The sequence below is a fragment of the Jatropha curcas genome, chromosome 7 (assembly GCF_041381405.1).
Source record: "Jatropha curcas cultivar XTBG-Jc1 chromosome 7, XTBG_Jcur_1.0, whole genome shotgun sequence".
Lineage (NCBI taxonomy): Eukaryota > Viridiplantae > Streptophyta > Magnoliopsida > Malpighiales > Euphorbiaceae > Jatropha > Jatropha curcas.
The window spans coordinates 27,589,305-27,614,526 of record NC_143157.1 but is presented as its reverse complement, the minus strand read 5'-3'; the positions used below and the strand labels follow the sequence as shown (position 1 = coordinate 27,614,526).

The window sequence follows — 25,222 nt, the reverse complement described above, 5'->3', positions numbered from 1 at the left end:
ATATAAATTGAAACAGTCTAACTGTAGTCCATTTTAAGCTCCTTAAACACAGTAATATAATAAAAGTTCAATCCAATTACTTCAGATAATCTTAAATGCAGACTCCAAATAATAGTATGGCATTTCAAAATTGCTGATATAATGTGAACTTAGAATACATTAGACACCCAGGTTCCAGCATCAAAATGTCTGAATCCAATAATAAACTTGCAATCTACTTTGAGTCAAAAAGGATATTTTATTAGTTAGTCCAAATGCAAATCGATATTTCAGTCATCAAATAACCAAGTTTTCGGCGATAGCAGAAGAGTTCAAATTTATCCAATCTTATCACATTTGATACCTTTCATGCCAAACATGAGCATGGCCAGCTTCAAGCTCTGTAGTTGGGTCAATGGAACACCATTTATGTGCCCATTTTTCAGCTTGATTAGAGGCATCATAATGTTCCCACCATTTCTCTTGCCACTCATCACCTTTTCCATTCTTACCCCACTTGTCTGCAGTTTTCTCAAGATGCACAAGCCCAGACTCCTGCAAGCATCAAGCATACACTTATAATTCATGTAAACTAAGAATCTACATACACGTGCATCATTAATTTCTTTTTTCTAAATTACAAATATAAAATTAAAAGAATAAACCAGAGGACAGCCATGTATACAGGTCAATATAATATTTACAAGAATAAGATCCAAAATAACAATGTTTAGCACCAAGTTGTCTTTGGCAAAGATAACAGGAAATTAAGAAGACTAGTGGAAGAAAAGCCAACGACAGTATTTTTGACGTAGAAGTAAGATACCTTTCATTGATAACCCAAATGTGCTTCCCCTTTATTCAATTTTACTCCTCCAATCAAACCAATAAATAAATCAATGGTTAAAATCTTACTATAAAGTTTAAGAGCCGAATAGTTCAATTTTTTTTTTTTTTTCAGCAAAGAGCTAAGCTGTTGTTGTAAAGAGGTAGGCTATTGAGTCTGCGTACAGAGAGTGAATTTGGCTTCAAGGTAACTCCAAAGCACTCATATATTTATCATAAACTATTACCAAGCTTGGAAATCATTGCATGAGTCTTGAATTCAGGAATATTTACTACAATTGATGAGTTTTTATACGCTAGCCCAATTTGAATAACATATATTGTAGGATCTACAATGCAGAAAGCAATATATGCAATAAATGCAATTCATCAAAACAAACCTACTAACCTGCCACATTGATTCTCTCCAATATTCACGCCACACGTTGCCAGTTGCATCTCGTCCTGATTTCTCTGAGCCAAGTTCCTTATACCCAAACTCATCAGCAGCTTCCCAAAACTTCTCTTGCCACTCGACATCTTCATTAGCACTGACTGCTCTAGTCATTGTCCACCTGCAAATCACACCATCAGGTCTTCGATCGATTCCTGTCTCCTTCCACCACCTTGCTCCATCTGGGTCTATTCCAGAAAATGCTTCATCCACTTCCTCTGCTCCAAGAACATGAGCTGCTTCTGCTGCACGTGCTGAAAATAAAAGATTTACTTGATGTTCTTCCTCTTCCAAAGATGGAGTCTCGAGACTGGATACAGAGACCTCTTCCTTTTTAACCTCCATCAGTGACTGCAGAGGAGGAATAGGAGGGTTGGAGCTGGTCTCTGAAAGTTTACTCTCAAGTGGAATGTCAAGAAAATCCAGACATCGTTCTTTCATTGCCACAGGGCTAGCCAAAATAGGAGATATCAAAGCTCTCTTAGCTTCCAGCAATGCAGGATCTTCTGGCTTCCTATCATTATCAGGGGGCGTCCATGACCAAAAATCAGGACCAGGTACTCCCTTTCCAGAAGCCTCAGATTGAGGCACAAAGATGTTCCCATTCTTTGTTCCTGCATAATAGAAGATATGAAAATCTAAAGGATTTTAACTCGCACCACATATAAAAATGATTTATGCAGTAAATGTGACTGAGATGAAGTAGTTTTCTAGGTGTTGACAAATTTGATGGACTGCCACATACTCATTTATGCCCCAGCGCCTCCCTCCCCCATCCATGAAAGAAGGGAACGAAATTCTATCAACGCAATAATCATATGATGACATATTGGCAAATAACTATTGCCACAAATTTGTTATTGCTATATTAATTAAGAAAATCGTAATCAATCATACGATGAGTTAGAAAACTAAAAGAACTAATTCAAGAGCTTGGGCGCTATTTGCCAGGTTCTAACAACTAACTTCCAAACTTCCCCGAAGTTTAGCCAAACACAACAACCAGTGTTACCTCTAAGTTTTGAATCGTTAGAGGTCTTCTCCTATACCTTTGTCTTTCTCCTGTTAGTTAACTCGAAATTTAAGCTTCGACAGCATTAAGTTTAGTTTTCAATAACAGAGCATATAATGCAAAAACTTAGAGCGCTTCTACTAGAAAGAACAAGTTCCGATATCCCAGAACTAAAGTACCCCATACAAAATCCCAATCCTTCAATTCTCAAGACTGACACACAACTTAAGTATAAATAAATTAATAACGAAATTTACCTCCTTCAATTTCCAATCCTCCTTTAATTTCCATTCCTCCTCCTTCACTGCCCTCGATTCCGCTTCCGATTCCGCCTCCGCTTCCGCTTTGACGGCCCAAAATGGAATTGTCTCCGGTGTTTGCCTCATTTGTTTCGGAACGCTTGTCCTTGAGAATAGCACGAGCCGCCGCAATCGCTGCCGCGGCCCGATCAATAACCTGCATTCGTTGAATACGGTCCCTCTCCTCCTTAGAAACGTCAAGAATCTTCTTGAAATCCTCGCTTTTCTTCTTCAAATCCACTCCCGGACCACCATCACTACTGGCATTATTGCCACTATCGAACCTTTCGGTGATTTTTTGGAACTCAACGGTCTTCTTCTCACGATCGATGGCGTTCTTCCACATGTCGAGGTACGAGTCCCCATCATTAGAAACGCTAATTCTCGAGCTTCCAATAATCCTCCTCCTTGATTTATCGGTTAGTACCGATTGCCGAAGCGGTGAAAACAAAGTTTTCGCGGTTTTTCGGAAATGAGAGGAGCCTGGAGTTGCGCGTGAGCAAGCGCCAAGCTTGGACGCCATTTTGGTTTGGAAGAGAGAAAAAATAATCGAGTAAAGAAGAGAAGTATTCGATCACTGAGATGGGACTTAAAGAGTTTAGGAGTGAACGAGTGAGAGAATGAATAGGGAAGATGAAGTGGCGGTGATTTTTATTTTTTGATTTTTGAAAAAGATTGAGTGAGGTGTGATCCATTGTTTTTAGAGATTTGGTTTTCAAAATATTTAACGTGGATTTCTTAAAAAGAGAAAAGGAGGTGATTTTCTTGTGATTAGAGGAAAGTGAAAGATGCCATTTGTTGCTTGGTCCATGTTTAACGGCATTAACTGTTTTCCCCTGATATGGATTGAGATTGAGGATTTATTATTGACGCGCGGCGAAATAATAACAGACAAGAGGGGAGGCTTCTCTGCTCCTGTGTATTCTGAAAGCAGGCGGCACGTGGACTCTCTTCTTTAAGTAACAAAAGACAAATTCCGCTAAAACCATTGCCTTGTTATTGAAGCTTGAATCAGGCTTTTGGCCCAACAACTGCTAACTCTGCTATGGCCATAAAATCGAAGAAAATAGGTTTGTTAGGCTGTCAAAATTCAAACATCAATACTTCCACCTATTATCCTGTTCAAAATATGTAACAGATGAATTATGATTACATAATTCATTTGTAAATAAATTTTAAATAAAATTTATTTATAAATAATTTTTTAATATTTGGTATGTGATAAATTAGAATAACAAATTCAATTAAATTTTAGAAAATTATATTTGGAATAAATTTTTAAATAAAAATTCATTTGTCTTTATTTCTTATACACCTTGACATAATAATTTAATAAAAATAAGTGACAAAACCAATTATATTTATTATATACAATATAATAAATGTTATTTTTTTAATTATACAAGTATTAACATTCATCGTAATAATAATTTTAATTCTTAAAAGTCTTATTGATTTAAGTAATTAATTTTAAAATTATAAAAATATTTAAAAAAGTTATTACTATTTTCAATTGCATTTGGAAACAATCGTTAATAGTTAGTTTTGATAGTTTCACGGTAATAACTAACGTTTTTATTAAATTAAAAAAAGTAATGTTATTACTAGTTTATAATGGAGGTAAAAAATAATGTTAGTTATTATTAGATTTCAGAAAAAAAAAATGTTAGTAGGAATTTTCTAAAAAAAAAGTAAACAAAAAGGAGAAAAAAAAGTAAAAGAAAAAAAAATAGCGTTAATAGGAATTTTCCAAAAAAAAATGTAAACAAAAAGAAAAAAAAAAGAGTAAAAGAAAAAAAATAACGTCAATAGGAATTTTCCAAACAATAAATAAAAAGGGAAAAAAAAGCAAAACCAATTAAGTTTATAATAGAGGGTAGTTTTGTCAATGAAAATTTAATGGTTCAATTTTATGGAATTCATTTAGAAATTCCACCAATTTTAATAAAATTGAGTTAGGTATACCCAATTCCATCAAATTCAAATTCATATTTTTTTTTTCATTTCAAATATAAAATATTGATTTTCCAAATGAATTCCATGAAATTTTGTTGAATTCATTTAATCCAAACTGGTTATTAAATATTAAATATAGAACAAAATTTTTATTTAAAGTTATTTCAATAGAATATCATATTCCTTGCTCAAATTTAGATGATGGCTCCGTATCAAATTCTTATAAAGAAACATCAAATCAAACACAAAGGGTGTGTTCAGCGTAGAAAACTAGAGTAATTTTCTAGAATAGTTTTTCAAAAAAAATCGAACAACAGAGTTTCATGTTCAAATTAGTCAGTTTCCTATTTGAAAAACTAGAAAATAATTTTTCAATTTTCTAAAATTTAACTAAGATTTAAATAAAATAAAACATTAATATTATACTTTAATAAATAAAATTATAATAAAAGACATGTTCCTTTTAACCGTTTTCCACTTTTAAAAAATGATATTTTCATAATTAAAATTATAATATATATAAATAATGTTTCCTATAAAATATTTTATTTGAAAAAATAAAAATATTTAAATAAAATAAATTTTAATATTATGATTTAATAATTAATTAAATTTATTATTATACTTGCATTACATTCTTTATTTAAAACATTACAAAATGATAGAAAATAATATTATTATTATTGTAAGTAATCAATAATAAAAATTGAAAAGCTTTTACATAAAAAAAATTTTAAATTTATCTTATATTAATATAAACAATATTTCTGAAGTTAAATTAAAATATAATTTTTTTATTATTATAAAGTGAAACACATTTTCCGTTTTGTGTTCTCTAGTTTTGTATTCTCTAGTTTTTATTTTTTAAGAAAACAGAAAATAGAAGTGTTCTCTAGTTCTGTATTCTCAAGTTTTTATTTTTTAAGAAAACAGAAAATAGAAAATTGTTTCCCGCAAGCGCACTATGTTATTTCAACCATTTCTGCTTCTACCACCTAGTAACTGATTTTTTTTTTCTATAATCAACAGATTTTGCATCTAGCAGTTTGAAATTTTGAATTCAGATTTGGATTGTCAAATTAAATACCAATTTTATCTAAATGAAATCCAAACCCAGAAGAGGGGATAAAGCCATTATTTGACACGCCAACCGACAATTCTGAAACGACTCGTCGTCCGACGCGGGATCATGAAGCAGGCAAACTTCACAAGCTACTTGAACAGTATGTCAGTATCTCCTTCCTCCTGAAAACTGGAAGGCTACCTTTTAATTCGAAACTCTGGCTCAACCTTATATGGGCCGTAATCCCACTAGTTGAACGTACAAAACTTCCCTGAGATAGACTCAAAATACACCGAATAGATTAAAGTCCATTACAAGACAAAACGGGAATGGAAAGCATACAAGACTATTTATCATATAAAACAAGGAAACGAAACGATCGAAAGCCTCCCAAGTCCTAGCCAAGTCTACAGTTCAGATTACATATGGGCCAGGCGGTGGCTTGATTTCCAGCGGAAGATCCGGTGGCTGCTGAATATCCGGCGGTGGATGAGTAGGTGGGTCAGGAAACTTCGGGGGCAGTGGATTAGGTGGCTGAGGCCGAGGCGGGAGTGGAACGTCAGGAGGCGTTGGAGGAGGGACAGGATAGTCGGGTCCGGAAGTTGGCATCTCTGGAGTACTCGGAGGTAGCGGGATTTCTTCAGGTGGACTAGTATCGAACTCGATCTCTGGATCCTTGGGAAGTTCTGGAACCTCAGATGGAAATGAAGGAGAAGTATAATCTGGCTTTCTAGGGAATTCTGGTGGGTTAGATTGGTCATTGACTAGTCGTAATTGAGCCACAAGAGATACAAGATTTTGTTTGTTATATACAGAACCGTTCACGATCTTTCTATCTGGAATTGCATAGAAAAGTAAAACAGATGGAGGTTTTTGTTCTTTTGTTGAGATAGAGTTTGGCGTATAAATTGGGATTGCTTTCTTCATCAGGTTAATTGAGATTGCTGGGACAGAAGTAGACATCTTTAACAAAAGCGCCATGAGCAAGGGTTTTAAGTATTTATTTGTCTGAACCAGAGCTAGCTGTGTGTATATGTGTTTTCTACTTTAAACGAAAATCAAGAATCAAGCAGCTGCATCACAGAAAGTGGAAGGAGTGAGACACTTGTAGGACATGCACCAACATATTCATCTTTATTATTTGTGCGACTCTCTAAATTGACCACGTAGGCGCCTCAGTGGCCTGTCTCGGCATGTATATAAAACTTGCGTTTAACATTTTTTTTATATCAGTAGCTGAATGACAGAATATTTGCATTATTAATTAAATAACTCAAAATGTCGAGTAATGATAACCTAACATTAGGCATTTCAGTTTGTTTTCTTGTAAGTTTCAACTTCAAAAAGGCTCTTATTGCCCTTGAGATAGTGTTTTATCAAAAAATAACTGTACAGACATGCAGTGGCTGCATACAGTAATTAACAAAACAACAGTACTCTTCATTTTCCTAGAAAAAGAAGAAATTCCCAGAAGGGCCAGTCGATGGGGTCACTTCCGGATTATAGATGGTGGTGGCACGATTTCCGGCAGTTCAGGACGTTCGATATCTGGCCTTGGGAGAGGAGGCAGATTATCCGGCGGAGGCTGAATTGGTGGTGGCGGCATCCCTGGTTTTGGCATTGGGATATCAGGAGCAGGAGGGGAGGGGATCGGTGGTCGTGGAAAATCTGGTCCTGGGTTCTGCCCTGGACTCACTGGAGGAGGGTCAGAAACGTCAGGTTGAGTGGTCTCGTTCGTTTGAGACTTGACCATTTCTTTCATTGTTACTGCGGGGAACTCTAGTGAATATTTTTGCCTGCTGGACCAGATCAGTACGGTTTTAGCCACTTGGTTGATTGAGGTTGCAACTGAGATTGACATTTTTACCTGGAGCAGTAAAATTCCATATATTTGTGGCAACATCACCTTTTCTTCTTCTTCTTCTTCTTCTTCTTCTGGATTTTAAGCTAATGTCTATTTCTGAAATACAGAATACTACTCGTCTTGGCAATGTATTGCAGTCTATAAGCTAAGTACAGGTGGTGCGAGATGAAATGCATCAGAAAGACACGTGTTTATGATCTGGCAACTCTATGCGTTGACCACGTATGCTCCTTCAAATAGTGGCGCACTTGTGTGTAATTGTGTTGGAATGAAGTAAAATAAACCTATTTCAATTTGTATTCCAAAAATATTTCGAAAATTTGAAAATGCAATCATTCTTTTCAAATTAAAATTTTTATCCCATTTAATTACATAAAAATTTAAAATTTTTATCAATTCAATGAAAGATATATACATTGTATATTCCATCGGATCTCAACAATTCCATCGGATCTCCTTATCAAAAATTCAATTTGAAAATTTCAATTTTATTTATTTAAATAATATTTAAGTATGAAATAAATATTTTTGCTGAAAACATTATTTAAATAAAGTGGTATTGTTGTTGCCCTCAAAAAAATCTATGTTTACTTGTATTTTTAAATTAAATAATTCTGTTAATTAAAATAATCAAAAAATATTATTTTCTACGTTAGACTTTTAACATTTGGTGTAAAATTAGAGTGAGAATTACGTTAGAAAAAATTGATTTTTTGAATAAATTATATATTTCGTTCTTATGCAGAGGATCATCGAACATTATTCCTAATAAGGAGACGAAATCGCAAGCTTTTAAACATTTTTGAAAATTTCTATAAAAAAAAAAAGGTAAATAAAAAAACGCCTGTTCCTCACATATTACACGCGGACAACGATGTGCCACCGCTCTTGAAGTGATTTCCATGTGTCGAGCACCGTGGCGTCCTCCTTCAGCCCCACGGCCCTAACCATCATGTGTACTACACGCTCCAATTCACAGTTTATAAAATTAGGACAATATTTTATAAAATTACAATCCGTTTGAAATACTTATGGGTTTATGGACATTGTTTTATTGATTTACTAAATTATAAATTTAACATATTTTCATTCATAAGTACTTAAAATAGATACTTATAAATAATGATTCAAAACGAAATTTTAATTTCAATATTAAAAATTTTCTAAAATACTACCAAGAGGGTGTTTAGTTTGTTTATTTAACTTTTAACTAAAAAATTCTTTTTAATTTATAAATTAATTGAAAAAATAAGTAATTAATTGTTTGATAAAATTATTTAAAAAATTCTCAATAATTTGAGAAATCAGCCAATAGTTATTTAAAAACAACTTATTAAAATTATAAAGAAGAATATTTTATTTTATAAAAAAAGAAAAAATTTTCAAGCTACTCATCTCAACGCGCCGTAGTTAATTATTCACGCGTACAGATCAGTCAAACACTATATGTTTAATTTTGATATTTTATTTAAAAATAAGTTGGTTCAATTATGAGATGAACTGCATACTTTATAAACAAGACTTAACTGGTTTATACTTATTAAATATATTAATAAAACTATTTCTCAAGAGTTTGTTATTATTATAAAGAAAATTCACCTTCACTTTTGTAATTAAAAGACTAATTTATTAGTATTATTTCATTTCTATTTTCCTATGAAAAATTGCCAATACTCTCATTTATACATGTAAGGTACGTAACTCTTTTTTTTTTTTTTTTTTTTTTTGGAGCACTAACTACTATTTATTAGGATTTTTTTTCCACGAGTATTTTTATAATTTTTGTCTGGATATAAAGTTAATTGTTTTGGAGTACGTAACTGCCCTGTAACTGACCAGCTTTCCACATCTTCTTCAGCAAGGGATTTAAATTGGCACGGACAGATATGGAGTGCAGAGATTTGCAGTAAGTGCCAAAGATGGACATGGCAGAAAGGCCCAAATTATAATTGGAATTTCAAATATTGTGAGTGCGTGTCGACCATCGAGAGACATCGCGTGGATGAATTAGAAAGCGGAGAACAGTAGACTCAATGAGAGACAAAAAAGACACAAGAAAAATGAGAGAGAAAAAGAGTTCCAGCTTTCATACAACAAGAATAAAACTGGTTTCTTTGTCTTCTAATTCGATTAAAAAAGCCTTCACAAAAGGCCAAACAACAAATCCTCCCTAATTCTATCTTTCTTTCCTTCGAGTTGTTGAACAGATAGATCCCTTTTGTAGTTTTTGCTTGTGCTTAAATGGAAGGTAGTAGTTAGGTTCAAGTACATGGGGTCCATATGGATTTCTGGGTCACCCTTATTTTCCTATCTAATGGCATCTTTCTTGTGATGCAACTTTTGTTTCTATCATTTTAGTCAAAGGGGAAGGCTTAGGGCTGTTTGTATTATTGTGTTGTGTGTCTTTAGGAGATGCAATCAGATAGGTCTGATTCTTCGGGTCCGATAACCCAACGTGTCAACTCTTTGGCCTCTGCTACTGATACTAGAGGAAAGCATAGGATACAAGCCGAGCTCAAGCGCCTTGAGCAAGAAGCTAGATTTTTAGAGGTTGGTTCTTTTTATTTGTGCTTATTTATTTATTTTCTGGGTTCTTCCAACTTTTTTTGTTTGACTGTAAGAGTCTATTTCGAATAAGAAATGGGAATCTTGAAGTGGGTTTCATTTGAGGAAGAAAAGCAATGGAGTTGTTTAACTTTAATTCCTTTTGAATTCTAATTTCAAGTTCTCCATGCTGGACCCGCCAAGTTATGAAGAATTTTAATTGAAATATAATGCTATAGGCTGGCTATATGTGCAAATTTTGAATTTGTAAGAAGCCAAGTATTCACTAGTAAAGAGTAGCAGAACCGTTCATATAGATCTTTTTAACTAAGCAAAAGGTTTTAGAGGTTTGTGTTGTTTAATTGATTGCTGGAATCCAATTGATGTCAGTTTGTTATAAACGGTTGACATATTATTCGATTGAAATTGTTGGAATCAAACGGGTGACATGAAGATTGACTTGCATTAACATTAAATTTTTAGTAAAATCCTTCATTTTCCATGCCTCTCCTTTTTGTTATGCTTAGTTGACTTGCATGGTGACAGTGCTGAGTCTTTATACTTGAGTTTCTCATTTGTTTCGCCCTTCAGGTTAATGTTTCTTTAGCATACTGCCACATTCACCGTGCTATATGTGCATCTTAGCTTCTAATAGATTTTATTGTAAATTTACTAATGCACAAGCTTCCTGGCTCAACATTTTGTGAGATATTGCTTCTATTCAATTTATGTGCTGCACTGTTGTATAAAGGTACTTAGAAGACTCAATGAGGCCGATGCAATACAATTTAGGAAAAAATAGGTTTCGCAAGACTTGTAGCTTGAGTTTAAAAGCCTGTTCAGAAAGTTATTATCTCAACCAAGGATTAACTCGTGAATACTGCTGAGAGATATGCTGATCATTCCATTGTGAGAATTAGGCCTCTAATCTAGTCATTATAGGTCAGTTGCCATCCCTGGAAAAATGGTTGTTACTGCAGTTGAACAAATAATATGATTTTAGATGGATTGAAAAGGGTGCACGAGCAAATGGCCACATAATCTCTTTCTGCAAATGAGTGCACTTCTATAAATTGCACAAGATTATATATATTTTAAAAAAAATTTCTACCCTCAATTTCCTTGAGATTTGGGGATTAGCAAAAGCTGGCTGTGAAAATTCAATTTGTTATGACTGTAACCTTTAGACTGCACCTTTTGAGCGTGGAAGAAATGGTTGTTATCCTGGGAATGCATACTATTCAGTGTATATGATTTTTCTGTTTTTAGAACCACAGACATTAGAGTCACTGAGCATGCCTTTCAAAACTGAAAATTATTCTGGTGTAAGCAGGCTGTGGCAAACACAATCTGTTTCCTTATAATTACATCCTATCCCTTGAATTTAGAGCAAATTAGTTTGCAAAGGTGGTATTTCTTTTATGTCAGACAGTTATCTCTGTAAGCTTGTCCTAATCACCGACAGCATTTGTAAAATAATCTTTCAACTTGGAACCTTGGTGGATCTTGTTTCCAAGTGATTTCAGATGCAAAGTTAGTCTTCCATTCTGTACATCTACAAACAAGAGGGGTAGAGAGGACAATTAATTTAGGATTCAAACCACCTGTAAGTGGTCTTCCACACCCCGCATTGCAGTGATCATTTTAGATCTAGGACAACACTGATTCTTCTATTTCCCATTCCTGGGGAGTTCCTTGTAGGAAGGCTTTATTTGGTTTTTGTTTGTCTAAGTGCGTTAGAATGGATCATCTCAATATGAAAATTGATTGCAAGCATGCATGATGGCAGCATAATCTTGTTCGGTAGAAAATATGTGGTGCTGTAAATGTTTTCTTTGCTTATCTGTTACCCCATCTAGAATTTCATATTCACCTTCAAGAAACTTTTTTATGGGGCAAATGGAATATGCTTTCACTTAATGTTGCAATCTTATGTCTACTTTGGATAACAATTGCTTGCAGTTCTTGAAAAGTTCTCACTGCATTATAATTAATGACTTAATTTCTGCAATAGGGTTTGTCATTGAACGTTACTGTAAAGATCATAGAATGCTTAACATTAGATGAAGAATACTAACTGTGAATTTCATTTTTTTGAATGAATGTGTACACAGGAAGAGTTGGAACAGCTTGATAAGATGGAAACTGCATCTGCAGCATGCAAGGAGTAAGTTTTTTTTTTTTAAAAAAAAAAAAAAAAAAAAAAAAAAAAACAGTGTGCTCAGATGCTTAATACACAGTAATCTAATGTTCAATTGGTTGCCTTTGTTATCTGAGAATACGTATTAATTTGTAACTAAATTTATTTTGTGCGCCCAGAATGCTAAGCAATGTGGCAAGTAAGCCAGACCCTCTACTGCCAATGTAAATGTCTTTCTGCGATCCTCTCTGTGATGATTCTTATGGTCTATCCATGACTTTGAAAGTTTCTAAGTACCTGTTTATTGCAATTTGACAGAACTAATGGCCCACTAAATCCGTTATGGGATCGATGGTTTGAAGGCCCTCAAGAATCAAAAGGTTGCAGGTGTTGGATACTCTGATATTGATTGCTGATTTCAGGCGTTATATTGATTTCAGTTGGGCAGAGGCTTCAGCAACATGCAACAATTTTTTAGCAATACTTTGTCATTGGCAGTGTTTGATTTACTGTTCCATCGTGTAGAAAATAACGATCTTATAGCAACATTTTCTTCATTGGAAAATCTACAATCAAATGCTTCATTGTGAAAAACATGACAAATCCTTCAGGCCAATTCAAATGTAAGAAACAATCTACAATATTGATGATGCGTACAGTTAGATAGTACACAATGATAATTCTGTTTCACTCGTCCTTCAAATCCATCGATATTTGAAAAATGAACTTTCTTTTCTATTACACTTTTTCCCCTCAACTTGATGCTTTTCCAGTAACTCGCTGGGCGATCCACCCTAGACCATCATATAGACCTTCACCTGTAAGGGCACAGCAAGCTTGGATGTGCCAATCATGATTCTTGATGCTGTGGAGAGACAGAGCATCAGTCAGCTCAGCTGGGGTCATGGCATCCTTAAGGTCTTGTTTATTAGCAAACACCAGTATAACAGAATTTTGTAGATCCTCGTGTGCAAGCAATCTGAAAAGTTCATCCTTCATAATTGAGATCCTGGCTCTATCGGTACTGTCAATCACTGCAATGACAGCATGAGTTCCACGATAATATGTAGCCCATGATGTCCTGAGTCTTTCTTGCCCGCCTAAATCCCAGACCTGATGCCAACAGTAGAGAAACTTGTTTAGGTTCCTAGAATAACTTCACATATAACCAACAGCATCATCCACATCATAAAATTAACATATGATTAACTGACAAAGCAAGCATCTTTCACTACAATAAAAAAGGGAATCGCATCAAAATTCACCAAACGTAAAAACACTCAGGCAAGTGCTCCAAACAAATATCAAACCAATCTATATCCTTTCATTTTAGATCAAAACTGGTCCTCAAAGTTTTGCCACTAAGAAGTGGAAAGGTAGCCTACTTAATATTCAACATAACCAAATTGAACCTGATGAAACAACCATTTCTCTAACAAATAACTACACTGCAAAAAGCTTAGTTCCTAATTTCTTAAAAACCTATTAGAGCACAAAGCTGCATTTCCAAGATCTTCCTACCAATTTGCAACCAAATAGCACTGTTATCATCAATTGTCACAGCTGCATTTTATGATTTCCTGATCTCCATGGCATGCAAAGGTCAACAACAAAACAAAAGGTGGAACAAGGATTGGGTGGGGGGCCAACTACAAGCCTGATTGATGAAAGGTGGGAGAGTTAAATCGTTTCATCCCCTAGTCCAAAAAAGGCTCCATCCGAAAACCAACTCGTTAGTCCAAAAACCATCTTTCCAAATTTTGAAGAGGAAAAAAGAGAAGTGTGGCAATGATATAATGACTAAATATTGCCATTTTTTTAGCAAAATTTATCTATGCAGCACGTTGACACCAATATCTGCTAGCAGATTACTGCAACCTAACTCAAAGATGAGCAACCAAAAAACTCTTTGAGGAACCCAAGTTATTGAATTCAAATAGATTTTAAATGTCTTAAGGTTTAAGCAAATAATGCTTCGTTTTTTCATATAACATATTTTTTCAGCCACTGAACAGAGTATCAAACAAACATAACAGAGATTGGTAACAGCAATTATAAGAGAAAGGCCTTGAGGCATTCACTCAATTGGTGACTTAATTGCTATGTAAATAAAAACTCACTTTCTGACTGGACAGACACTCTAAGTCAAAGATGATATATTTTGAAATTAATCAATACTTAACCAGTTTCATAGCTACTACATTTACATTTAGTTTTCTCTTGAAGCATTTCCTTTCCTTCTTTTCTTTTTTTTTTTTTTTTTTTTTAAAAAAAAAAAAAATCCGAAAAGCAAGCATCATTTATCTACAATGATTAAAACAACTCCTGTCTCAATCTAAATCAACACGTCTGTCTTTTCACCACAAAAATCACAACTTTTTCCTGTCCTTACGCAACTTTGTGAATAATAGCATTATAATCTAAATCACCATAGAGCCAAAGTTGTAGACAGTGCAGAACAAAACCCAAAACCTAAAAGAAATTAAATCAAATTGAGGGGATTTAATAAGTTGTTAAACAAATGGCACCTCAAACCGAATATTCTTGTAAACGAGCTCTTCAACGTTGCTGCCAACAGTAGGGTGAGTAGTCACGACCTCTCCTAAGTGCAATTTGTAAAGCGTCGTGGTCTTGCCTGCATTATCTAACCCAACCACCACAATCTTGTACTCTTTTGCAGGAAACAACATGAACCAAAACTTGGATATAAACGCTCCCATCTTCTAGTTTCAAGAACCTAATAATAAGACATTCAAAAAGAACATGCCTATTTCAATATGTTTACCAAATCACAATTTAAAAATAATAATAATAATAATAATAATAGGGAACTGCAAATAGATTGGGAAATTAAAAAAAACTAAATTATCAAATAAAATAGAAAACAATTAGTCAAAGATCGCAGTCGTAATTACAACTGTATATCTGAAATGGACAAAGAAATAAAAGAAAGGAGATAAAGATTGAACCTTTAATCAAGGGATTTGACCTAAAGAGAGGATATCAAGAAGATGAGCAACGGAGATGGATATGGGTCTTGAAGGAGGTGGAAGAGGAGAGGACCCAAATACGAAGGAAATGATATTAGATTAAATTCGCATTAGAGAGAGATTGTGCGATCTGTTTGTGAAAGCGTGGAAGAACGGCGAAGAATTAGATTAATTTTTGTTGAATAGTTTCGATCCACTCCAGCCTCCAGGATGATGGAGAGCACTGCTGTCGGTGACACGTTGGCAGTTGGAGTAGTGGATATCCACGTCATCGTGATCATTCTAAACTCTTAGTCCATCCATAATGGAATGGGCTTATCGTCCGTTAGTTATGGGTCCATTTAATTTTGCAAGCTATGATCAGGGCCCATAAAAATGATAATTTGATAAAGTTACTTTTTATATTCTTTTTTATATTCGTTTTTTCTAATTGTTTTAAAATACGACTCCTGAATAATGAAAATGTTTATTGAAGTGATAAGCGGTTCAATCTTTATAAAGTTAAAAACGCAAATTTTATTTGATAGCCCTCGATTTTCATAAAGTTAAAAACATAAGTTTTGTCTTTAAATAGTGCACTTTGCTGATTAAATAATTATGCAATTGATTATTTACTTATTCTTTCTTTTTCTTAAAAAAAACAAATAAATAATAAAGATCACATGTAAACCAAATGAGAACAACTCTTCCCCTTAGTGAACACTAACCATTGCTTTCTATAGAAATATTCAATTTTTATACTTTTCTTGTTGCTTCCATGTCGGCTCCAGTAGCCCAAAGCAATATGCTAACATACCGCCTCCAAAGCCGTAAAGTCAATTAAAAGAAAATTGAAGAGAAAAACAAGAAACACCCCTTCTTTGTCTACAAATATCAAATATCCCAAAGGAAATCTCAAAAAAAAAAAAAAAAAATCCCCAATGAAGTAAAGGATTAAACACAATGCATCATGTTCATATACACCTAAATCAAAATATCAAAATAATGGAGCCATCGTCCCATTTCTGGTAGATAGGAATATTAAAGGAAAAAAAATATCAACAGCATATCGTATAAAATATTCTTAGGCTTTATTTTCTTAAATATATATATATATATATATCAAGAAAAAAATTATTGTTAAATATGAAAAAGTTGAAAGTTTCAAGAAAAATGAAAAAATTTATAAAAATAATAACTCGTGGTAGTCGTAATCACTTAGTGACGTCAACGTAATTAGCTTGTGATTGATAACAGTGATTGCGATTGCAAGTGTTTAATAAATTAATATACATATTGTTTATAAAGGTCAAATAAATTTGTAAATATTTGAAAAATCTTTTTTTTTTCTTTTGAGAAAAATATTTATGTAATTAATTTTTTTAAGGTGAATATTTTTTTGAAAGCAAACAGAACTTTAGTATTTAAATATTTGATATTAACAAAAAAATTATTAGCTTTTTAGTAAATGTTATAGAATTTAATCAAAAAGAAAATTAGTTTTCTCGCAAAATTTTCAATGTATTATCAAATTTGTGCAAATTTTTTTCAAGAAGAAATCATAGTTCGAGGTGTATTTAAAAAAAAAAAGGAGAGAGAAAGAGCTAAATATAATGTATATTAGAGGTGTAAAATTTATCCAATACTTAATGTTTATCTTATGACCAATCAAACTCTTCCATTTAGGCGACCTTCCATACCAAAACTGCATCGTATAATAACTCTACTACAACTAACCTAATTACTTGTTTAACACCTGCGAAACAAAGAAAAGATCCGTTTGGTATCCACATCCTGCACCGAATTTCTTTTGCTGGCTGGCTACTGTCCTGGCGACATCTACAAAGCTCACTTGTCAATTTGTCTTTCTCTTCTTTGTTATATCCGCCCCTCCCCTCTCTAAAACCTCCACCTCTCCATCCCGAACCTCTGTCTTCCTCTTTCTTTTCCTTTCCGGTGAATAGCCACGTGGCCACCGGGCAATACATTTCCCGGTAACCATGTCTCAGTCACTCCATTTCTTCACTCGTTCTCCTAACCTCACTTTCGTTAAACAACCTTTCGTTAAACCTTCTCTTCCAACCTCCAATACCCGACTTCCCATCACTTTCATTTCCAAATCAGTCTCCGTTAAAGCATCAGCATCTTCAGATCCTAACTCCGCTCCGTCATCTCAAGTCCTTGTTTCTGGAAATGGCACTGGAAGCGGCGTTTTGTCTACGGAACACAATACTTTGCCAGTTACTGATGTGAGTTCGATTGAGGTAGATGCGGTGACGGAAGCAGAATTAAAGGAGAATGGATTTAGGAGTACGAGGAGGACTAAGCTCGTTTGCACCATCGGTCCGGCCACTTGCGGCTTCGAGCAGCTGGAGGCGCTGGCGGTGGGAGGAATGAATGTTGCTAGACTTAATATGTGCCACGGCACGCGCGAGTGGCATAAAAGAGTCATCGAGCGTGTTAGGAGACTGAATGAAGAGAAAGGTTTTGCTGTGGCTATTATGATGGATACTGAAGGGAGTGAGATTCACATGGGCGATCTTGGTGGAGCTCCCTCTGCTAAAGCTGAGGTAAATTTTTTAACTCAAATGTTGTATTTGTGAATTTCATTTTCCATTTCCAGATTATTGTTATTGTTTAGTTCTTGTTTTATATGTGATAGATAGCCCAGTTCAATTAAGTTGTTCCTTAGGTAAATCGCATTACCTTGATGGTAGGAATTACGTTATCAATGAGATCAATTATCTTGAAAAATCTTGCAACATGAATCTTGCGGGTGCTTTGTTCTTTGGCTTGGAGGTTACTGTAATAAGTTTCTTTGGATGTGCAGGATGGTGAAATATGGACTTTCAGTGTCAGAGCCTTTGCCTCACCTCGCCCAGAACGCACTATCAATGTGAACTATGATGGTTTTGCCGAGGGTAATTTTCATAACATTATCATACCGTGATATCGTTTTTACTAGAAATTTTTTGTTCTGATGCTGTCCTCTTTTCCCTTCTGTACACGTATTTATTCTCTACTTTTTAACATGTTACAGATGTGCAAGTTGGGGATGAACTCCTAGTGGATGGTGGGATGGTAAGATTTGAGGTGATTGAGAAAATTGGTCCAGATGTCAAATGCAGATGTACTGATCCGGGATTGTTGCTACCACGAGCTAATTTAACGTTCTGGAGGAATGGAAGTCTAGTGCGAGAACGTAATGCCATGCTTCCCACAATTTCCCCTAAGGTTGGCGCATCTTCTTCCAGCCCTTTGATTTTAACCACTTTTCCCTGCCTTTCTGCAAAAGTAAAACTTAATCTTTTGTAGACCTCGAATAATGTATTTATGCATCTTTAACCGAGTAGAAAAGCCTAATCGAGGTTTTTCCATTGTGTGTTTTATTTACGTACCTCAAATTTTTTAAAGCTTTATAAATCTTTGAGATTCACTGCATATGAGGAAAAAACGAAGTCCGCAGCTATGACGATTTTGTGAGGGAGGTGGTCACCTTCATAAGGCTGCGGGATTACATTAACTTTTAGTTCTTTTTATTTCTCTTTTGATCAGGACATTCAAATCTTAGAATGACAAGATATTGACAAGAGAGCTAATTAACTAAATATTGTTGTCAGAATTTTCTCATTTACTTGTAGAAGTTTATTTGATGATACCTCAATCTCTTTCCCTTTCCCTTCACCGGTTAAATGTCAAACATCTTTGATGAAAGCATCATTTTATTATATGGTCATTTCTAATTTAATGGTAGAAAAAAGATGTTATTATTTATTTCATTTAAACTAGAAGTTATTTGTTTGTTTGTCCTTTTCTCCTTATATTAGTTTTCACAATGTAAAAGCTTTTCTTCCCATTGATCATAATATTTTCTGCTGGGTGTGGAAAATTCTTGGTAACTGAAGTGCATTTGTTCTCATGTATTCTCAAATAGAATTGCTATTTTCTTTTTTAAGTGCATTTGCACACACATACACACGCGCGCGCGCACACACACACACATAAATATATATATATAGTCGAAAAATAATAAGAGCAAAAAAAAAAAAAAAAAAGAGTTTCTAGACAAATGGGACATTGCCTATTGCCCGCTAAAGCATGTCATTATTTATTTATTTATTTGGAGGGGAGCGTCCTCTGAAGTGAAACACAATTTCCAATTTTCCGTTATATTTTGGGATTTACAAATAGCTTTTTATAGAAGTTAAGCTATTGCTATCACCCTTTTGATGTAAGTTGTTGACATATATCGATGTCATCTAGAACTGTAGAAAAAGGTTAGGAATATATGTTGACTGTAAGTCAGGTCGAATGTATTGATTGGCTTTGATTTTGATTCAACATGGCTTGACAGTTACTGTCAAACTTAACTATGGGAAATATATGATCTGATTAAACTTTACAAAGTAAAAGGTGCCTCCTATGACTATGAGTGAATGAGTATACACTTGCCTGTGTTGTGCATGTACAAGCATAATTATTATTAAAATTTATTGCTGATAGAGATAGTATTGGCCCATTTGCACATCTTCCATTCCTGCTTCCTTACATTTTTCAGTTTTTTTTCCTACAAAATTTGAAAAAGTTCTGTCTGTTCTCATGCTTGAGCCTTTCGTTTCATCAGGATTGGTTGGACATCGATTTTGGTATTGCAGAGGGTGTTGATTTTATTGCAATATCATTTGTCAAGTCTGCTGAAGTGCTTAATCATCTCAAGAGCTACATAGCTGCTAGGTCTCGTGATAGGTATGCTTATTTAATCATTATTTATGTAAAGTTTTTCAGTCTTGTGCTTGAATCTTATGAAGCTAGACTCAAGTTTGAATAAAGACCAAGTTGTTTGTTACCTATTGGCATATCATTTGCAGCTTATTTTTATATCATGTATATCTGGCCTAAGTTTGGCTTCTTTTCTTTGCTGTAGTGTTTGTTTCATTATAGTTATTATATCAAATCAATGAAACAGTTGTTAAAACTGAAAATGTTACGAGTTTCATTCATTACATGTGTTTTGTTATAAGTTTCCGTCATATTCATAATAAAAATATTCACACTTCTGAATTTTGACAATCTTATTGCATTGGACTTACAGACTTTTATTATGTGATACAGTGACATAGCTGTCATTGCAAAAATAGAGAGTATTGACTCATTGAAGAACTTAGAAGAGATCATTCTAGCATCAGATGGAGCTATGGTTGCAAGAGGAGATCTGGGTGCTCAGATACCATTGGAACAGGTTCCATCAGCCCAGCAAAAGATTGTTCAGCTCTGCAGGCAGCTAGATAAGCCAGTCATTGTTGCTTCTCAATTACTTGAATCTATGATTGAATACCCTACACCCACCAGAGCAGAAGTAGCTGATGTTTCTGAAGCAGTTAGGCAACGGGCTGATGCTTTGATGCTCTCTGGTGAGTCAGCCATGGGCCAGTACCCAGAGAAGGCACTGGCTGTTCTGAGAAGTGTCAGTGTGAGAATCGAGAAATGGTGGAGAGAAGAGAAGCGTCATGAAGTTATGGAACTCCCAGCCATAGGATCTTCATTTTCAGATTCTATTTCTGAAGAGATTTGCAACTCTGCTGCCAAGATGGGTAAGCATTCTTTCAATCAAGTCTAGATAGCTTAATCTGATAAATGGATCTAATGATTTTTTTTTTCTAATGATCAAAAGATATAGTTCCTCCGAAAAAAGTAGAGGTGTGTATGTTTTTGTTGAAATTTTGAGGTTGCTATTACTATATATATGATGGTTTTATATGGTTATCATGCAATGAGACCATAATGACAAACTCAGTATGACAAACTGAACTGCTTGAACTTAGCCAAAGCTTGATTTGATTCAGTTTGTAGTTAGACAATAGTGCACACATAAACATTGATGTACTTCACCCATTTATGCTTAATCAGTAATAGGATTAGGACAGAGAATTTGGAAAGAGTATTACCTTTCAGTATGATCCAAATTCCATGAAGTTCTGAACACTCAAAATCAAAACTCATACCTTTGGGTTGTAGTTCTTGGACCCTTAGCATTGTACCGAGCAATAGCTCTACTGGACAGTAAAGTAGCTTCAAACCTGTACGATACTCCTAAGAACTCGGACTCTTTCAATATCAATCCCTTAGAGGAGAACTTCTGTATCCTCCTTTATGGACTTCATGGCATGGGGCTCTTTTAATTTTAACTCGCTCCTTCTAGTCCTGCATTGATGAATTACCTATGTCACTAAGATATAAAGTTTTTAGCAGTGAACCACACCAATAACGTAACTATTATATACTCCCTGCAATCCCATAATAGTAGTCCAATTTGAATTTAGCATGGAGATTAAGACAACTTTTTTGAATGAAGTATTTTTGTTAGTTCACCAATTTTATCCTTTAGTTTCAAGTGACACAGAATGCTGCGAGTTATTTTGAGGATGTTATTGTCAAAATAACCTTTTGACTTGTTGACTTTTAACTAACATTGGAAAACGGACAGTTAATCTGGAACCTCTCAAATTAGCAATGTGAACTATTATTTTGAGAAGAAGGGAGTATATACTTGTCTGCAAGTGCAATGAATCCTTTTGTAGAACAAAAGATAAAAACTCAGGGTACACTATTTTCACATGCCTAGCTGTGTCTGTTCAATTTTGTGATGGTCATGTGATTTGTGATTTTGCAGCTAACAATTTGGAGGTGGATGCACTTTTTGTCTATACTAAGAATGGTCACATGGCATCTCTCTTGTCTCGTTGCCGGCCTGACTGCCCAATCTTTGCTTTTACAACCACGACATCAGTAAGGAGGCGCCTGAACCTACAGTGGGGCTTGATACCTTTCCGCCTGAGCTTTTCTGATGATATGGAAAGCAACCTTAATAGGACATTCGCCTTACTCAAGGCTAGAGGAATGATCAAATCGGGTGACCTTGTTATAGCAGTTTCAGACATGCTACAGTCCATCCAAGTTATGAATGTTCCTTAGATTTTATTTTAGATTTCCATTGCCATTTCAACCCTTCTAGACTCGTCTATTATTTTTGCGTCCGTCATTACTGGTTCTACAATTAGGTTACCACCAGAAATGTTCTTGTTGCTGGAAACGGAAAGGGGAGGCTTTGCACTTGTCACTCCTATTCTGAAGCAAAGATGTTGAACTCGAGCAAGCATCATTTTTTGTCAGGTGATCGCATATTGAACCAGTAACTTTATTTTGTTTAGTGTGAGTGAGAGTGAAAGATCTCTAACGTGTACCAGTTGAATAGGACTGTAATTAGAACAGTTTAAGCATGTCGTATTTATGCTTTTTTTTTTTTTTTTTGGAAGAGCGAGCATTTATGTTGTTTAGCTACTTGACTTTTCGTTTATGTTATAACAAATGCTTGGACTGAGCATAATCTAAAACGAAACTGCTAGCAGATTCTTTTAGGAACTTGTTTATTTGATCCTCATTGTTCATTACCTGCAAAGAAAAGCAAGCATAATTTTTGGGATCTACATTTCAGAAATTATTTCTGCTGACCCCAGGGTTTGAGTTCACATGTTTGTGAAGGGTAAGTCTGTTGCCCGAGTTACAGAGTCCATTGGTGAGGGAACATAATTTAAATTTGCCCCGTGACAATATAATTTCAGATTATCTGAAATAATTATTGGTAAATGTTTTGATTGTGAAACATAAAAATAGAATTTCATGATTTTTTTTTTTTCTTTTTTTGAGAGAAAAAATAGATTGCTCAATGACTTTTGAGAAATGTAACAAATATATTATCGAATTGTCAATTGTTGTGACTTTAATTTTCATGTTTGGGCAGGCCCAACCAAGGCCCAACAAACCCACACCCGAACGAGAGAGAGAGCGTTGTTTTGGATTTCACTGCGTAAGTCAGATGATTAGATGAATCTTTTCAAGAACGGGTTTTGAATACATAGATAGATAGGATAGGAGTATATGACGTGTGACGAGGACGAGTTTGGCATCGGCACCGCCATTAGCTTCAGTTTTCAAAGTTTTCTTATCTTTTCTAACATAAAATTCCATTTACATTCATAATTCAATGGGGCCCCACTTTTGACGCTCCTTTCTTTTGTCAATCCAAATGAGAAAAGGCTGTCTGAATGAATTGAGGGGACACGAAAGACCGGATAACCTACGATAATCAAAGCTTTATTGATTCCATCTTTGATTTTTACGAGTTTTCATTTCCTTATCTAATTTACCTTTTTAAAAAGATAATTTAGGAAATTATTTACATAATCTAACTCCGAAATTTATACAAATAAATTGATTGATTCAATATGTCTTTATAAGAATTTAAAGTTTTAACAGAGCGTTTGTTTAAGTCCAAATAGGGAATTACGGGTTTAAATATCAAAAAAAATATTTTAAACTTTAAATGAAATTTTGACCGAATATGTAACATTTCGTATGAACTCTAATTTCTATTTACAAATATGTTATTGGTTTATTCATTAGTGTATCACGGATAATTTTCAATTAAGAAAAATTGTAAGATTCTAAGTATAAATATGAGCATGATTGAAACTTTCAAGCAACTTGAAACGTCCCTCTTAGACCATTTCACGCGTGAGTTATCTTTCATATCTTTTCACTTCACAGCACTGTTTTTAGACTGTTGGCACAGAAAATCTGTGAGCTCTTATTTCATTTTATTATTTTTTTAAATAAATATGACAAAAAAAAAACAACTTATATGTAAAAGATACTGTTACCATAATCAGTGGCCAAGACACGTACAAGAGGAGGAGGCAAATTGTAATATATATATTTAAACAGCAAATAAAAATTGAGGTTTTTTTTTTTTTTGTAATATTTAAAAAAAAGTAAAAAAATACTGGCCATTTAATTAAGGCTGATTGGCTGGATATTTTGATTTTTGATTGGTCATATCTTTACAGTTGCAACATCACAAATGGGTCCAAACCTATAAGCCCCACAGCCAGAGAATGGCCCAATATTTGGACTTGTTCAACCTACACATTAAAAAATAGGATCATGAAACAGTTAAACAAAGGCAATTATTAATTTTTATATATAATATATATATATATATATATATATATATATATATATATATATATTTAAACTGACACCTAAACCTCATTGATAAGGAACAAATGGAGAGAACAATATAAGAATGATGCGTAGTTTGGATTTTCCTATAATAAAAGAAGAAAACCCAAAACCAGAACAGTCTTAGGAAAAATGAAGTGGGTTTTGGTGTTCAAGGGACAAAGACATGCCCATCATTTCATACATAGCTTTCCTTATCAAACACCTTTATGTCCTCATCAGTCATTATCTCCATTATAAATACATTAAAAGCTTTAAAAAAAAATTAAGAAAATTAAAAATTGTCGACACACCAGCTCTGTTGTTATTGATACAAACAAATAGGGTTTATCTTTGTAAAACAAGAAAAAATATTTTCAAAAAAGAAAAAAAAAAATAGTAATTGCTTGCTCTTTACTATGGGCGATAAATTTAAGGCCACCAATTTGTATCTCACCTTCCTATACTATGAATCAATGAGGATCCTCTTTAATTAGTACAAAACAAGTTATAAAATGTGATTATGTGCTAATCACTTTTCATCCATGTATCTTAATATTACATTTGATACAATGAATCAAAACTATACTCATCTAGATACACTTGGTCAACAGTTGATTATCATCTAAAAATTATAACTCTTTATTATAATTAAAAAAAAAAAAAAAGATTATCTTCAAGTGTTGAGACCTTATCGATGGCTAAAAGAATATAGGCATTAACAAGACATATCTATGCGGAAAATAAACAAGGCATAAAAAAATTAAGAATCCACATTGTTATATCTTCATGTGGGTCCCAATCCTTGGAATTTCATTATTTTAATTAATAATAATAATGTAAATATGTACATCATAAATAATGTTACTTGTTAATGCATAATTTTAAGGTATGATAGAGATAGATTTGACTAGGTTTCGTGTGAAATTAAGGGTTTGGTAGGCCAACAAATGGGGTCATTTTCGAAGAAATCAATGACAATTTTTTTCTGAGGTTTGCCCATTTTTGGTTCTGTGGTTATATAGTTGATGCTCTTTTTTCTTTTCTTTTTTTTTTTTTT

The 25,222-nt window shown here is 34.0% G+C and overlaps 4 protein-coding genes across 4 annotated transcripts; 2 read left to right on the top strand and 2 right to left on the bottom strand.

Moving 5' to 3' along the window:
- Positions 1-65: 65 nt before the first annotated feature.
- Positions 66-3,374, bottom strand: LOC105632061 (protein LIKE EARLY STARVATION, chloroplastic). Its single transcript, XM_012214339.4, has 3 exons — positions 2,528-3,374; positions 1,214-1,872; positions 66-534 (listed from the first exon to the last, which is right to left on the bottom strand). The coding sequence occupies exons 1-3, from the start codon at positions 3,090-3,092 to the stop codon at positions 331-333; spliced, it is 1,428 nt and encodes a 475-aa protein (XP_012069729.2). The 5' UTR covers positions 3,093-3,374; the 3' UTR covers positions 66-330.
- Positions 3,375-9,363: 5,989 nt separating this feature from the next.
- On the top strand, positions 9,364-12,826 carry AGG2 (G-protein gamma subunit 2). The gene is made up of 4 exons (XM_012214343.4): positions 9,364-10,002; positions 12,111-12,163; positions 12,316-12,360; positions 12,455-12,826. Exons 1-4 carry the CDS (start codon positions 9,865-9,867, stop codon positions 12,537-12,539), a joined length of 321 nt encoding a protein of 106 aa, XP_012069733.1. The 5' UTR covers positions 9,364-9,864; the 3' UTR covers positions 12,540-12,826.
- ARFC1 (ADP-ribosylation factor C1) lies at positions 12,674-15,333 on the bottom strand. Its single transcript, XM_012214342.4, has 3 exons — positions 15,106-15,333; positions 14,665-14,873; positions 12,674-13,249 (listed from the first exon to the last, which is right to left on the bottom strand). The coding sequence occupies exons 2-3, from the start codon at positions 14,854-14,856 to the stop codon at positions 12,890-12,892; spliced, it is 552 nt and encodes a 183-aa protein (XP_012069732.1). The 5' UTR covers positions 14,857-14,873; positions 15,106-15,333; the 3' UTR covers positions 12,674-12,889.
- Positions 15,334-16,869: 1,536 nt separating this feature from the next.
- PKP-ALPHA (Pyruvate kinase family protein) lies at positions 16,870-22,524 on the top strand. Its single transcript, XM_012214345.4, has 6 exons — positions 16,870-17,675; positions 17,936-18,026; positions 18,146-18,339; positions 19,730-19,851; positions 20,218-20,696; positions 21,776-22,524. Exons 1-6 carry the CDS (start codon positions 17,106-17,108, stop codon positions 22,075-22,077), a joined length of 1,758 nt encoding a protein of 585 aa, XP_012069735.1. The 5' UTR covers positions 16,870-17,105; the 3' UTR covers positions 22,078-22,524.
- Positions 22,525-25,222: the final 2,698 nt, after the last annotated feature.

Coding starts and splice junctions, on each gene's coding strand:
- LOC105632061 (XM_012214339.4), bottom strand. CDS start 3,092: ATGGCGTCCAAGCTTGGCGCTTGCTCACGCGCAACTCCAGGCTCCTCT. Junction 1,873..2,527: donor AGGATTGGAAATTGAAGGAG/GTAAATTTCGTT, acceptor TCTATTATGCAG/GAACAAAGAATGGGAACATC. Junction 535..1,213: donor GGAGAGAATCAATGTGGCAG/GTTAGTAGGTTT, acceptor TGATGCTTGCAG/GAGTCTGGGCTTGTGCATCT.
- AGG2 (XM_012214343.4), top strand. CDS start 9,865: ATGCAATCAGATAGGTCTGATTCTTCGGGTCCGATAACCCAACGTGTC. Junction 12,164..12,315: donor GCATCTGCAGCATGCAAGGA/GTAAGTTTTTTT, acceptor TTGTGCGCCCAG/AATGCTAAGCAATGTGGCAA. Junction 12,361..12,454: donor CCAGACCCTCTACTGCCAAT/GTAAATGTCTTT, acceptor GCAATTTGACAG/AACTAATGGCCCACTAAATC.
- ARFC1 (XM_012214342.4), bottom strand. CDS start 14,856: ATGGGAGCGTTTATATCCAAGTTTTGGTTCATGTTGTTTCCTGCAAAA. Junction 13,250..14,664: donor ACAAGAATATTCGGTTTGAG/GTGCCATTTGTT, acceptor TGTTGGCATCAG/GTCTGGGATTTAGGCGGGCA.
- PKP-ALPHA (XM_012214345.4), top strand. CDS start 17,106: ATGTCTCAGTCACTCCATTTCTTCACTCGTTCTCCTAACCTCACTTTC. Junction 18,027..18,145: donor CTATGATGGTTTTGCCGAGG/GTAATTTTCATA, acceptor AACATGTTACAG/ATGTGCAAGTTGGGGATGAA. Junction 19,852..20,217: donor GCTGCTAGGTCTCGTGATAG/GTATGCTTATTT, acceptor TATGTGATACAG/TGACATAGCTGTCATTGCAA.